Here is a 13904-nt window from a genome sequence, read left to right on the forward strand (position 1 = left end):
AATTTACTTAGGGCTTGCCTCACTTTACATCCAATGTTACTAAGTCAAGCTTGTTTTCTAATCTGTTTTAGTTCTTCCTACCTTCTCTTAAATAAGACCATACATACATGACCGAAATCAAATGGCTAGCTAATGTTGACGAATTATCTGAATGTCAAAGAACACTGTGTGCTCGTCTGTGGGTAGAGCTATTCATGTTCCCATGAGCTTCAGAATAAACCTTGGGGGCCAGTTAGCCAGTCTAGCCTTCCCCTACCCAAGCTCCAGTATGTAAAGAACATAGCAGAATGCCTATCCTAAAGAAAGCAACATCCAGTGTACCTTCCCTCTACAGAGAAGGGGGTTCTGGAAATCATTCTGTATCTGCTTATTATTCAGTTATAATCTAATTACCTACAAGGATAGTTTTCAAAAGAAAAGAAAAACTCCACAAAAACAAGAAGAGATCAGCAAGAAAATACCACACTTAGTACCATGTTACTTAGCTTATTACATAATTTCTCACGTATCCTTCCTGAGGAAGTAAGATTGTTCTAGTTTTGAATATAGGAATCAGGGAAGCAGAAGTTGGAATGGATTAGTTAGATTACAACTTAGAATCTGAAAGTGTCAGAACAAGAATAAAAAGTAATAATGAATATTTATAATATGAGGGGGGCAGAAGAATTTGAAAACACATTTTCCAGATGTTTTCGTGCATCTGTATGCCTACTTTCTGAAATAACATTAAAGTAAAAGTTACAAAATTAATTTCAGTAAAGAACTCCAGAGAATTGTGGTTTGAAACAATGAATAACTGTTAACTTTCTACAAACAACCATTTATTTTCTAACACATTAATATATATTATTCTATAAATAATGATATATATGTATATATGTGTATATACATATGTATGTGTGTGAATATATATAATATATAATCTCATTTATATATGAAAGTATATATACATACATATGAATGTATATGTATATATATGAATATATGTATGTATATATATGAATATATTATGTATATGAATGAGATTAGAAGTTCTCTAGAAAATTCCTAGTTGAAGCTAAATACAAATTCAGAAGCAAAGATATGGGCTTTAGTCTATCCTTCATTTTGAAATTCTCTGATAACTCAGATTGGTCAGAAGTTTCTTAATGAATATCCTCTACTATGTCAAGCTGGGCATTTAGCTTAAAATAGTAGCATGTAGATCACAAAGTAACACATTATATGACCTTCTTGTGGGTATATATCAAAAAGCTCATCCTTTCTTTGTGAAACCTAAATAATATATTGCATATCAGGCTTTTAACTCATTGTTGACCTCAAAAGATTGTAGCCGCAATCCCGAACTCAATGCTCCAGTTACATGTAGTAATAACAAATATTTAGCCTTTAAAAATATAATTTGATTGTTATTATGAAGGTGTTGTAGAGGGGTTACCACTTCACAAGTCAGGTATCAAATATATTTCTCTTTTGGATAATGTCACCCCTTCATTTTCCTCCAGTTTCCTTCTCCTGTTTCTGTCCACAAATTACATAGTTCATTTTCCATGTAGTGTATAGTGAGTAGCATGCTTGTATTTGCTTTTATTTAGTCTTTAAATAGATTAATGCTCTACTGACCCTTCACTCTGATATGATCATTTAGATGGGTGAAACTCAGCAGAACTAATCCCCACCCCCACCCCCCGCCCCGCCCCAGCAGCTCTTTACCTTGGCTGATGAAAACTTTTCTCAAACAAACCATAAGCAACAGCTGTTCATTCACATCAGAAGTATTCACCTTCAGGCAGAAAAGCAGTTACCATGTGGGGAAGGCCTGTTGTGGAAGAACCATACCAATTTAAATTTCAGCCAGAGTACAGGGACCTCCCATTTTAGAGCAGTTTAACTTCTATCTACGTTGCCTCTCTCTTACAAATGTCAGCCTATTTCTTTTTCTCTCTAGGATGAGAATAATCTGCTTTTTAGTTCCAATATAATCTAATAGAGAAGATGCCAAGAGAGAAAGGGGGAGGGGTGGGGGGGTGGAGGAGTGTGTTTGTATCTATAGGGTATGTGATAAGTAGTCTGGTAATAAGCTAATATGACCTGCACATAGCTGGTGTTTTCATTCATATGAAATGCCATCATATCAATGTTTTCTCATCATTGTGACAAACTCACTGAATTATGGCCCCAGGAGATTGAAATGTTTCATGTTTGAGTTTAGAGGACAGTAGACTGACTGTATTCAAGGAGCCATCCTTTGGCACCGTCTCAAGTGCTCACTTTTTTTTCTCCTTGGAGATCCTTTGTTATTGCACATTGACAACTTTGCAATTAAAGTGATTAATGATGTGCCCTAGTGTTTATGGGTCCTAAGGTCAGTGGGTCCTAAAGTGGCTATGCTGTGGGAAACTTAGCTCCAGCTCATCCCATAGGAGATGAGCCAAGCCCCTCCTCTTTTCTCTATGATTGTTGAGAAGTTAAATATATTAGATAGGATTAAATATATTAGGCAAGATATTTGTATAATGGACATAATGGGTAATATAAATAATCTCTACCAGCCTACTTCTGTTGCCTAATCTTTCATTCTTAAACATGAACTTGAAACTTCATTGGCTACTTTATTAATGGAAAAATGTTACTATGTAAATCGGTTTAAGAAAAACATGCATTAATTACAGTAAGTACTAGTTAAAAGCTATGTAAGTGTAGCTCCATTTGTTGGGCATGCTTAGGTTGAAATTTTGCTTGATTCTTTTGAAGCTAATGTATGATGAGCTTTATTTATTCTATTTTTCTATTTGTTGTTCTAACTAGGACATAACAGTTCTGGATTTTAATAAATCTATTATAACTCCTATAAATCTATTATAACCTATATAAATCTATTATAACTCCTAATAAATCTATTATATCTCCTTTCAACTGTTCACCTAAGAATTCTGAAACTGGTCTTAATGTATAAGGGTTTTTAAAATTTTTATTTGGGAACTTATTTTATTAAAACCAAGCAACTTTGAAAAGATTGTTCTAGCCACACTGGTGGCTTTGTTCTTTAGATTCCACAAACTGGGGATATTAGTGAGCTAAGTCACTGGTGTCTCACTGTCCTGGCTAACTACTGTGCAGGGCTGCCCACCAAGGGGAGAGAGAACAATGAATATATTGTGAGCCTGTGGCACGAAGCCACTGCCAGGATCCTTACTGATTGGAAACTCACACACTCACCAGTGTCCTGTGATGATTACTGTAGTTCAAAGAGAGATACATTATCACATCGTGATTTGAAGGAAAAAAAGTGGGAATAATGTTATAATTACACCTCAGTTTTTAACTCTTCACTAATTTAAATAGCTTTTTAAAAATCAGTCTTCTTAAATGTAATCTCTGACATTGTTCAGGGTTTAAAGAAAGAAAAGATAATTAGAAGAAATTTTACCTTAACAAATGCTTCTCCTTATTTATATAAAAGGACTTTCTCCCCAGGAAATGTTCCAAATAGACATATTCCAGTTTGCTGAAGGAAATTGAATTTTCTTCTTTAAACATTGGTTGAATCATATTCTTATCTTTGAGTATCAAACATACAGTTCAAGAACACACTAGATGAGTAAGATACTTTGCATAAACAAAGACTTTAAGAATTTAATGACAAATATTTGAGCCATTTGTAGGAGACTTCAGTGGACATTTTAGACTTTATAAAGATTGGTTCTTTTAAAAAATATTGTTTGTAGGGTGTGTGTCTGCGCGCACGCGCGCGAGCGCACGTGCGCGTGTTTTACTGGGATTTGAACTCAGGGCTTTACTCTTTCTAGGCAGGTTCTCTTCTACCTGAGCCATGCTTCTAGCTTGTTTTTCTTCTGTTTTGGGATAGAGTTTTGCTTTATGCCCAAGTTAGCATGGACCAGAGTTTCCTATTTACACGTATCCTTTACAGCTGGGAAGTACATGACCATTCCCAGCTATTGGTTGATACAGGATCTTGAAAACTTTGTTCTTGAGATGTCTTCAAATGGTGATGCTCTCAATTTTTCTCACTATCTCCCCCACTTTATCTCTTTCTCTCCCTCTCCCCACCCCCCAATACCTAGGATTATAGCAATGAGTCATTGGTGTTTTAGTTAAATAGTTCGTAAAAATAGCCAGGCGTGGTGGTACACAGTTGTAATTCTAGCTAACAAGGCAGAGGTAGGAAAATCAGACAATACCCTCCCCCCCCCCCGCCCCCCAATAAATTGACATGCAAGACACCTTCTTCTCAAAGCTTAATGATTCTGTCTCCTTTGATGGTCAGAATTAAAAAGAGAGAGAACTTAATTTTGTCTCATCCAGTATCAACTATTTTCCAATCTGTTTTTCCTACCAAAAGGTGTTTGTGTAATGGACTCACTCCAGGATTTTGAGAGCATGTTTCCAGTCTTTCCCCCAATTGTTCATCTGCATTTGTGAGAATGTCAGAAGAAAAAATGGGCATGCGTCCACATTTGAGATTTAAATTCTGTGAATTCAAAATTTCAATGTTTTCAGAGAATTTTTACTTAATAAAGTAGTGAGGATTCATTGTTTTTCTATGAATTCTCAACAAAATAAGTTGGTTTCACTCCAAAATCAATGAAACTGTTCTGGGGCCTGTGGAGGATTTTAATACTAATATCTATGTATCCATTCAGTCCATGAGGATTGAACCCAGGGCCAAATGCTCTGTTTTTGAGCTATATTCCTAGCCTTAAAACTTAAGAGTCAGCACCAATAAGAAACCGAGAAGGGTTGTTTTCATAGACATATAGAGTCTTACTTAGTTTGGTAACATCTAGTGACTATTAGATACTCTATTTCTGGTTTTCAGAGCTGAGAATGGAACCCGGGGCTTTGTGCATGCTAGGCAAGTTCTCTACTCTGATCCAAGTATTATATTCGGTTTACAAGTTAGTGGGTTTTTTCTTGAGTGGATTAAAAACTAGCATCTATTAGAAATTATTAGTTACATCTTTTATATATGTTTACAACTATATTCCAAGAGCTGTTTCCCCTTCTATCACTCCCTCTTCCCTCATTTCCCCTTCCCAGAACAATTTAAAAAGGATTCATTGGTCTGTTTTCATAGTTGCAAATAGTCTATTTCAACTGTATTCATCTTCTTTCATTCTTATTATTAGCCTAACCCCCTACTCCTACTACTCACATCCGCAGATTGTTTTTATGTTACTAGAAATGGTCCATGTACCTCAAATGTCCAGACAAAAAAGAAGAAATAAAGAAATGAAAGGATACTGGCTTCTTTGTTTTGGAAAATGTTCAATAATATATTGGGTAGTTTTAATATTTAGATCTTTGTGATTACAACTTCTTGTGAAATTTCAATGAAAGGAAGATTTCCACTGTTTGGTGCTTGAACATTTTTTTTTGTTATAATAATCCTGTAAACTAAAAGATAGATTGCCTGTTGACAGTGTACATGAGAATTCTGTAACTGCACTGAGTATAACCTGTACTACAGTATTTGAATGTTAGCATTCATTGTGCCTTTTCTTACCTTAGCTCATTGTTTAGTCAGTGCTTGCCACAGCTAGCCAAATTAGTTGTTACTGGAAAATTCAGTTGCTGCTAATAATGTTGATCAGAGTTCAGTACTAGATTATGCTCCTGAAGACCCAATACATGGCAATAGTATCTTCTGTGTGTGATATGTTGCCATGATAATAAAACAGTTCATGTTTTATACAGTAAAATTTTATGGCTTAATAATCATCTACTATGTTTATATTTTGTGAATTCTAAACGATTTTATTTTTTTGTTCTTGTACTGGTATGAGAGGAATAAAATAGCTTTTTGAAATATTAAAAATAATATGTGCTTTAATATTGAGTAAATAGCTTTTAAATCATGAGAAACCTTTCTGATCATTTTGTTAATAACTTTGAATATACCCAGAATTTTGTTTTGATTGTGGGGGACTGAGGCTGAAACTTGAGGCCAGGGCACTGTTCCTTATTAGTTTTTTTGCTCAAGGCTGGTGCTTTACCCCTTGAGCCACAGCTCCACTTCTGGCTTTTTTTTTGTACTTTAGTGGAGATAAGAGTCTCAAGGACTTTCCTGCCTGAGCTGGCTTTGAACCGTGATCTGCAGATCTCAGCCTCCTGAATAGCTAGGATTACAGGTGTGAGTCTCTAGCATTTGGTTGTGTGTGTGTGTGTGTGTGTGTGTGTGTGTGTGTGTGTGTGTGAATTATTGGTGTTAATTACCTCACAGAAATAATTTTTTAGTATATATTTTTATTGTAAAGATAAGAAATTATTCCAAACCAATTATTGTTACTACTTAGTTTGTGGTATCTAAAAAGGTACCCAGTACAAAGAAAAAGCATTCATTAAAAATAAGAATGCACTTGAATTTGTAAAATATGAAAAGTTTTATACATAGACTTTCATCTGGCTTTCTTTTTTCTCTCTGCCACATTCATGACTAATGACATGGTATGTGCCAGGCACTGTGCTAAGATGTAGATCCAATTGGGTCAGGGTCATTGCCTTTATGGAAATTAAATCCTAGTGGAAGAATTCCCAGTTTAGTTTATGCATAGCAAGTACATTAACTTGTATAAACTTTTAAGAAAAGTACAATGTAGATTATTCATTCAAAAACTCAGTTCAACTAGAATATGAGTGACCTAATATCCTGTGGACATGTTCATGGATATTGGAGAAAAGGGAGACACTGATGGAGATTGGATTCAAGTGAGGCTCAAGGAGAAGGATGTCATGTTTATTATACTTTACTTTAAAGGTATAGGATGACTTTAACTTAAAGATGAAACATTGGATTGGTATTTATTTTTTTGCAGCTAGAGGCTAGTAATGAATACCTGGTGCATAAAGATACTGAGTCTTACAATATTTGGCTTAACATGAACTAGTTAGAAAATGGTGAAGAGTTAGAACTATGAATTATAAACATACATATGAAAAAAATAAGCATACATATGATGATGATTTAGCATATAGTGATAAAACCCCACTAATAAGAAATTTGTAAATAATATAACAATTCATGTTCTTAAAATTTTTTTCTCTCCTTTTCCCTCCCCCCCAGAGCATCTGCTACATCCAAGCCTGAGCCAGTTACTGTTCAGAAGGTACGTTTCTAATCACTATGCTACCATTTGATTGTCTCTCCTGAGACATTGTGATTTCTGTTTCTGTCTCAGGGTACTGACATTTAATTTATAGTCTTAATACAGTTTTCTCTTTCATGATTCTTTTCCTTAAAAGATAAAAAATTAAAGTGGAAATAAACACATTACCATATGTAATTATACTTATATAATGTTATTTCTAAAGCTATACATTACCAATAACCTGTATTTACTTTTGATTTTTCTACTTTTAATCATGTGTTTTTAAAAAGAATAAATAAATAGTTACCCAAAATGAGACTGGGAGTCTTAATAGCATCCAGTCCTGCATTCATGGTAGCCTTTATTGTTATTACTATTATTCGTGGTAGCCATTATTCATATCAGGTGTTTAATTTATGCTTTTTGATGTTTTTAATACATCAATATTTTTGGAAATTCGTTGATTTATTGATTTACCTATACATCAAATTACTTGCTTTCCTTGGTTACTTTTCAGGTTTTGTAGAATGTTACCTTTCAAAAAAATACACAAATACACATAATAGAGTTACCACTGTTTATTTTCTTAAGTTTTTCGTTAGTTTTCTTTTGGAATAGTAGTGTAAGGATTTTTTCTTCAATATCATAGAAGCTTACTCTGATTTCAAAGAAAATGACCTTTGAATATGCTGTGGGATAAGGATTTACAACACAAATTCTGGTAATTTTAGTAGGAATTGATTTTTATTACTAGCTTTGGCTGCTGATAAAGAGGGAGTATCTCTAAGATAATTATTTTCCTCAGAAGATTATTAAATATTTATTTTGGAAAAGGGAAAGAATGTTATTGTTTCTCTGAGTCATATCTTAAATCATTCAGAGAAACATAAGTGGATTAAGGGAGAAAGGAAGGGTTGATTTTTTAAAATTTTGTTTGTAAATTCTTGATTCAAAATAACTAGAATGTGCTCATATCTTGAGTTCAGATGGAAATCATCTATTCTTTACTTTGTTTTTTAATTGAAAAGTTTTAAATGTATTGCTTCTTCATGAATCAAGTAATTGCACTGTGGAAAGAAGTGACAGATGTTTAAAAGATGAATTATAATTGATACATATTCTAAAACATTTCAATTAGCAAATTTATATTCTTTAGAATATATCTAAATTGATAGTGTTATGGTGGCCTACAGGCTTTTCAGTGGTGTTTTTTTTTCTGCTTGGTTTCCTAAATGTTTTGGACCTTCTTTCATTTTCATAAATGAAAATATGCTTCTTGTTTGCATCTGTGCTGTGCATGTGTAGAACAGTTAGCATGCATGCTATGCTGTTTCAACTCATTGTTTTTCCTGGAAATGTAACATTTGAGCTGCCAATGTGATTGTGTTTGTCTTTTACAAGTCAACTGTGTGTTTGCAGCGAATATATTTTGCATGTATTTGGTATGTTTTGTGTATATGTTTATTTTTATTTCACATAGGGAGAACCTAAAGAAGTAGTTAAGCCTGTGCCCATTACATCTCCTGCTGTGTCCAAAGTCACTTCCACAACCAACATGGCCTACAATAAGGCACCTCGGCCCTTTGGTTCTGTGTCTTCACCAAAAGTCACCTCCATTCCATCACCATCGTCTGCCTTCACCCCAGCCCATGCCACCACCTCATCACACGCTTCCCCTCCACCTGTGGCTGCTGTCCCTCCTCCCCCCTTCTCTGCATCTGGACTGCATGTTAATGCCAACCCTAGTGCTGACCAGTGTTCTTCTGCACTGAGCACGGGTAAAACTGCAGTTAATGTCCCACGGCAGCCCACAACCACCAGCGTGTGTTCCGAGCCTGCTCAGGAGCTAGCGGAGGGACAGAGAAGAGGATCCCAGGGTGACAGTAAACAGCAAAATGGGTAGGTGGCCAAGGGGGCTTTCTGCTCTTACCAAAACTCTTCTTTCAGGTATTTCCAGGAAACACTTAGCCACAGGCCCTCCAGTCAGCTGTTTCTTGAAGGAAGCACCTTCTGCAAAGCAGTTATAGGTTAATCAAGCCTAAGTATGCATTCTCATGTGCTCTGATCATGTCACATACCCTGTAACTCTTTCCTCCGCATCCTGACACATTCAGCAGCTGGCACTTATAATGCAAAGCAAAGTGTGGACCTTGCTTTTTTAAATTTTCCATGCTTTCATTGGCTACATAAAACTTAAAAAGTGGATTATAGTTATTTTCTTATGGATGTCACCTTAAGAAGAGAAAAAAAATAGAATTTGTAAGGCTCTTTCCCACTGGACAGTAGTTGAGAAAACAGAAAAAATAACAAGTTAACTTTTGACTTAGATCTATATATGAAGGATTAGCTTAGAGCAAATAGCTTATACGTCTAGAATGTATGTTGGAAATGAACTTTACAATTTGGGCAGGGGAGTTGGGGCAGGGAAAGTGGGAGAAAAATGAGGGAGGGGGTAACAATGTTTGACAAGAAATGTACTCATTATCTTATTAACTGTAACCCCTCTGTATATCACCTTTACAATAATATAAAATAGAAAGCAATCAGTAGGGATAAAACAATAAGGGATGTTTCAAGCATTCATAATTTTTATTTTTATTTTTTTAGTCCGGTCGTGGGGCCTGAACTCTGGGCCTGGGCACTGTCCCTCAGCTCTTCAGCCCAAGGCTAGCGCTCTACCACTTGAGCCACAGCGCCACTTCCGGCTTTTTTCTTTTTGCTTAAGTGTTGCTGAGGAATCGAACCCAGGGCTTCAGGCATGCAAGGCAAGCACTCTACCACTGAGCCACCTTCCCAGCCCGAGGGATGAATTTCTTAAGAATTATTTCAACTTGCTTAAAAAATTTGAGCCCTACCTTTATAGGAATATATCTTCATCAGCCTTCAGTTTTTAGATGGTTGTTGTGGTCATTTTGACATTCAGTGAAGTTACTTTAAGGCAGCCATTTAGTTAAAAATCACTTTGATTAGATGGATTGCGACAAGAATGAACTTTAAAAGTAAAATAATCTGCACATGCGATCATTCTCACCAATGCCAGTCTGCAGGAAAATATAATTAAAATAATTGTGTGGCTAGGTCTTTGTCATGAGCTCTAATCCCTTCTGAGTGTTGATTCAGGGAATGAAGAGGCTGTGCCTTCTGTAGCCCCGCTGCCATGGTAACTTGGGGCCTTGAAAGAGGTGGCAGGACTCCAGGCTGCTGTTGGGAGGGAACAGGAGCTCTGGGAGACCAGTTACTGGGTTGTACCGAGGGCTTTCTGCTTGTGGGTGGCTTTTTAAAGTCTTTATGTGTGCTAAGGAAAACTAGAGCCCTTCAAAGAATATTATTTCTTCTTTCATGGAAGGAAGAGAAGGCTATGTAGCATTGAGCTGCGTTTATTTTTATTTTTATTTTCTCTATGTTTACTTTAAGGCACTAGATTTTAGAGTAATCAGAGTAGATAATCTGAAAAGAAAGATGCTGCCTATTAAATCCTAGCCCCACCGGAAACAGAAATGGTTTACTGTGTGTATGAAGTTCCACTGTTAGTAGAGAAAAAGGTAGTAGTGTCTTAAATCATCTTTCCCAATTAGCACTTCTTGAAATTTCACTGGAAAGTCTCCCTAATGGAAAACTGTAGTGGTCAAAGCAGATTGAAGTTATGGAAAAGCCTGAGGTTTAAAAAAAAAAAAAGCTTCAATTTTGTGTTTTATAAGCACAGGTTGGTGATTAAACTTGAAATGACTTAAAGCGTATTTTCAAGCTGAAACCGGGCAGTGTTGTGGTTCCAGGGCTTTTGAGGTGGCTTCTTAGTCTGGAGTGTTTATTAAGCTCTGGCTTGGTGTACAGCACTGTGCAGAATCTAAGAGAAAAGGAGTTTGTTACATGTTTTGCATCATTAACAAGCAAGTTAATGCCAACTGTATGTGTTTTAAAATAGCTTGATTTCAAATGTTGTCCAGATGTTAGGACAATGAAAACACAATTATTCCCCCAAACAAATTAGGGTGTCTTTTAAAGACACATTTGCTATGTTCTTTCCCTCACTACCTTTAGATTAGAGAAATAAAAATTAAATCACTTACTAGCCAGTGATATCAGCTTGAAGAGCAGGTGTTTTATGATATTTACGAATCTTTTCCTGCAACAAGTATCAAACTGATTTTCTCTTCAACTTTTTGTTGTTGTTGTTGGTCGTGGGGCTAGAACTATGGGTCTGGGAGCTGTCTCTGAGCTCTTAAGTTCAAGGTTAAAGCTCTACCACTTGAGCCACCGCACCACTTCCAGTTTTCTGGTGGTTAATTGGAGATAAGAGTCTCAGAGAGAGAGTCTCACAGACATTCCTGCCAATGGCTTTCAACTGCAATCTTCAGACCTCAGCCTCCTGAGTAGTTAGGATTACAAGTGAACCACCAGTGACTGGGTCTCTTCAGCTTTTTACGGTTCTCTTTCCCAGGTTTTTATAATGTTAGCAAATATAAAACTCTTACGAGTTGTTACTTTTTATGAATTACTTTTATTGAAACAATTCATATTAGTAACCAAAATTTTAAGAGTTGGGAAAGATGTAAAGTCAAATACCTCTGCTGGCTTTACCTTAATCCAGTAGGAAGATGGCTAATATTTAGTGATTGAAAGTAGCAGGCTAGTATGCCAATTTTATAGATATAGATGTATATGGGACAAATAAACATAATCATAAATAAGTTATTAGTTAAACACTATTACTAGGAAAGAATTATCCAAGTTTCTTTTTTTTTGTTATATTTGTCTTTTTTTTTAATTTAATTTTATTTTATTTGAGAACATACTGTACAGAGGGGCTACAATTACATGGGCAGGATAATGCATACATTTCTTACCAAGCATTGCAGCCTCCTCCTTTGTTTACCCTTCACCTCCCTTCCCCGCCTCCCCCCTCCCCCCACCCAATTATACCCCCCTCCCCCCCCACACAGACATTGTAAAGCTGGTTTTGACATGACATTTTGTACTTCTCATTGTTGCAAAAGGTCCACCTGAATCCTTAAATGACTTGTTTGTCCCCATCTCCTCCACATGTTATACTGACATCAAATATAGTGAAAGCGGGGGTTACACTGTGGGGGAGGGACATACAAAGCAACAAAGAAATAATCTTATAAATGCGTTAGAAACACATGCATGAAAGAAACGAAAACATTAAAATACATATTTAAGGGTTCATTTTCCTAACATCACATTATCTGACCTTTTCCGCTTGACTCATACCTATACTATATATTGCAAATAAGGGAAACCATGGGACCTATGCTTCTTTGGGCCTGGCTTCCAAGTTTCTTATTAAATAGGATAGACTCGAAATTATATTGATATTTTAAGAATATTTCATGATGATGTAAGGGTTCAACTTTTCCTTCTTGTAATTAATAATGATTAAGGCACTTTAGGAAATTTAAGCCTTTTTTCTACAAAGCATTGCTCTGAGCATTTACTACTGAATGGGATTTTATATCCCAAACTAGAAGAGCAGCTGTCTTAAGTAGTAGACTACTTTTCTGTTTCCACATGTCCTTGCATTATAATGTGCCGCTGCTTCTAGGAGGTAAGTCTTTGGTATTTGATATTAATTTCAATTTTGTTTGGACTGAAATTTCTTCTAACAGTTTCTATGTATTTTGAAGAATCTGCCTTTTGGAAAGTACAAGAAACAGTGATATGTAGTAATATTTCAAAATACTTTTCTTTTTGCAGAAAACACATGTGACAAAGTTAGTATTCACATTACTGGAGAGGAAATATGGTGATTTATATATGAGTAAACAGCATGAATGCCTGATTTTTGCAAAATTAAATTTTGCAAAAGTGCTGTAGTTTACAATAACCACATACAGTGTTTTTATAGTCAGTTTGATTTGCATTGCTGTGTTGTGATGAATTGCTTTACAGTAATACATAGTAGTGTTTAAATGATGTCATGAAATATATGTGGAGGTTTGCTGTGTAATGCTTGGAAAGAGGCCATGTGTGAGAAATGCAGTTATTATCAACAGAGACTACTAGAAGACAAAGATCAGAGTAAAAGAGAAAGCACAATCATTTGTACTTCCAGTAAATAGCATATATAAAATGAGTTGATTACAAATTAATATCAAAAGCTAGTATTTCATACTTTTCTAACACTTTCCTTGATTTGCCTAAATTCAAGCAATATGACTAGCCAGTTTAGGTTTTGTATATGTAGATAATAGAAAATCTATATAATCTTGAAATTAATCAAGTGAGATAATTGTGAATTTATTAAATGTCTTACCTAGTTGGCATAACCATTCAAAAATCACTAGGATATAGTTTTCAAACTTGGCTTTTGTATATGTTCATATTGACATTAAACTGTTAGTGATTACTTTAAAAATAAAGTAATAAGCTGATAATACCACTTTAGATAAGAGCTTAAAGTAATTTTGTATCAATTAATTTGTTATTCTGCACACATACAGAAATTTCCTCATTATACTATAAAGTAGAATCAGGAATACAGAAGGCAAATCTTGAAATATATATGTACACCCTCAAAATTAACTACTGAAATATTAGAGCAGCTTCTTTATAATTAGATTGATTTTACCATATAATTTCATTTTATATACATAATTATATTGCACTCCAGTATGTCCTCCAGCTTTTGTCTCTTAACTTATACATAACAACTACACAGTTACTAGAATCTAGTGCAAACAGTTTGATTTGAATAAGGGGAAAAGGGATTTAAAAAACTTAATTTAGGCATTTAAGTTAAATGGAAATTTTTAAAATTAAAGATTCAGATTCATT

General features: G+C 35.1%; 1 protein-coding gene and 1 long non-coding RNA gene across 6 annotated transcripts in view; one reads left to right on the plus strand and one right to left on the minus strand.

The window, feature by feature from the left end:
- Positions 1 to 13904, plus strand: part of Pdlim5 (PDZ and LIM domain 5) — a 160401-nt gene that overhangs the window by 85391 nt on the left and 61106 nt on the right. For 2 of the 5 annotated variants that reach the window (XM_070022291.1, XM_070022292.1), the window contains exons 4-5: positions 7085 to 7127; positions 8590 to 9008. In XM_070022291.1, the coding sequence (XP_069878392.1) occupies positions 7085 to 7127; positions 8590 to 9008 (462 nt within the window). Of the gene's footprint in view, positions 1 to 7084; positions 7128 to 8589; positions 9009 to 12824; positions 12842 to 13904 lie in introns of all 5 variants that reach the window. The other 3 variants (XM_070022293.1, XM_070022294.1, XM_070022295.1) reach the window with 2 other exon arrangements.
- Positions 1736 to 10245, minus strand: LOC138826913 (uncharacterized). The gene is made up of 3 exons (XR_011371900.1): positions 9965 to 10245; positions 9040 to 9119; positions 1736 to 1819 (listed from the first exon to the last, which is right to left on the minus strand). It is a non-coding gene; the product is annotated as an uncharacterized lncRNA (long non-coding RNA).

The sequence above is a fragment of the Dipodomys merriami genome, unplaced genomic scaffold (assembly GCF_024711535.1).
Source record: "Dipodomys merriami isolate MVZ:Mamm:240054 unplaced genomic scaffold, mDipMer1.0.p SCAF_15, whole genome shotgun sequence".
NCBI classification, from domain to species: domain Eukaryota; kingdom Metazoa; phylum Chordata; class Mammalia; order Rodentia; family Heteromyidae; genus Dipodomys; species Dipodomys merriami.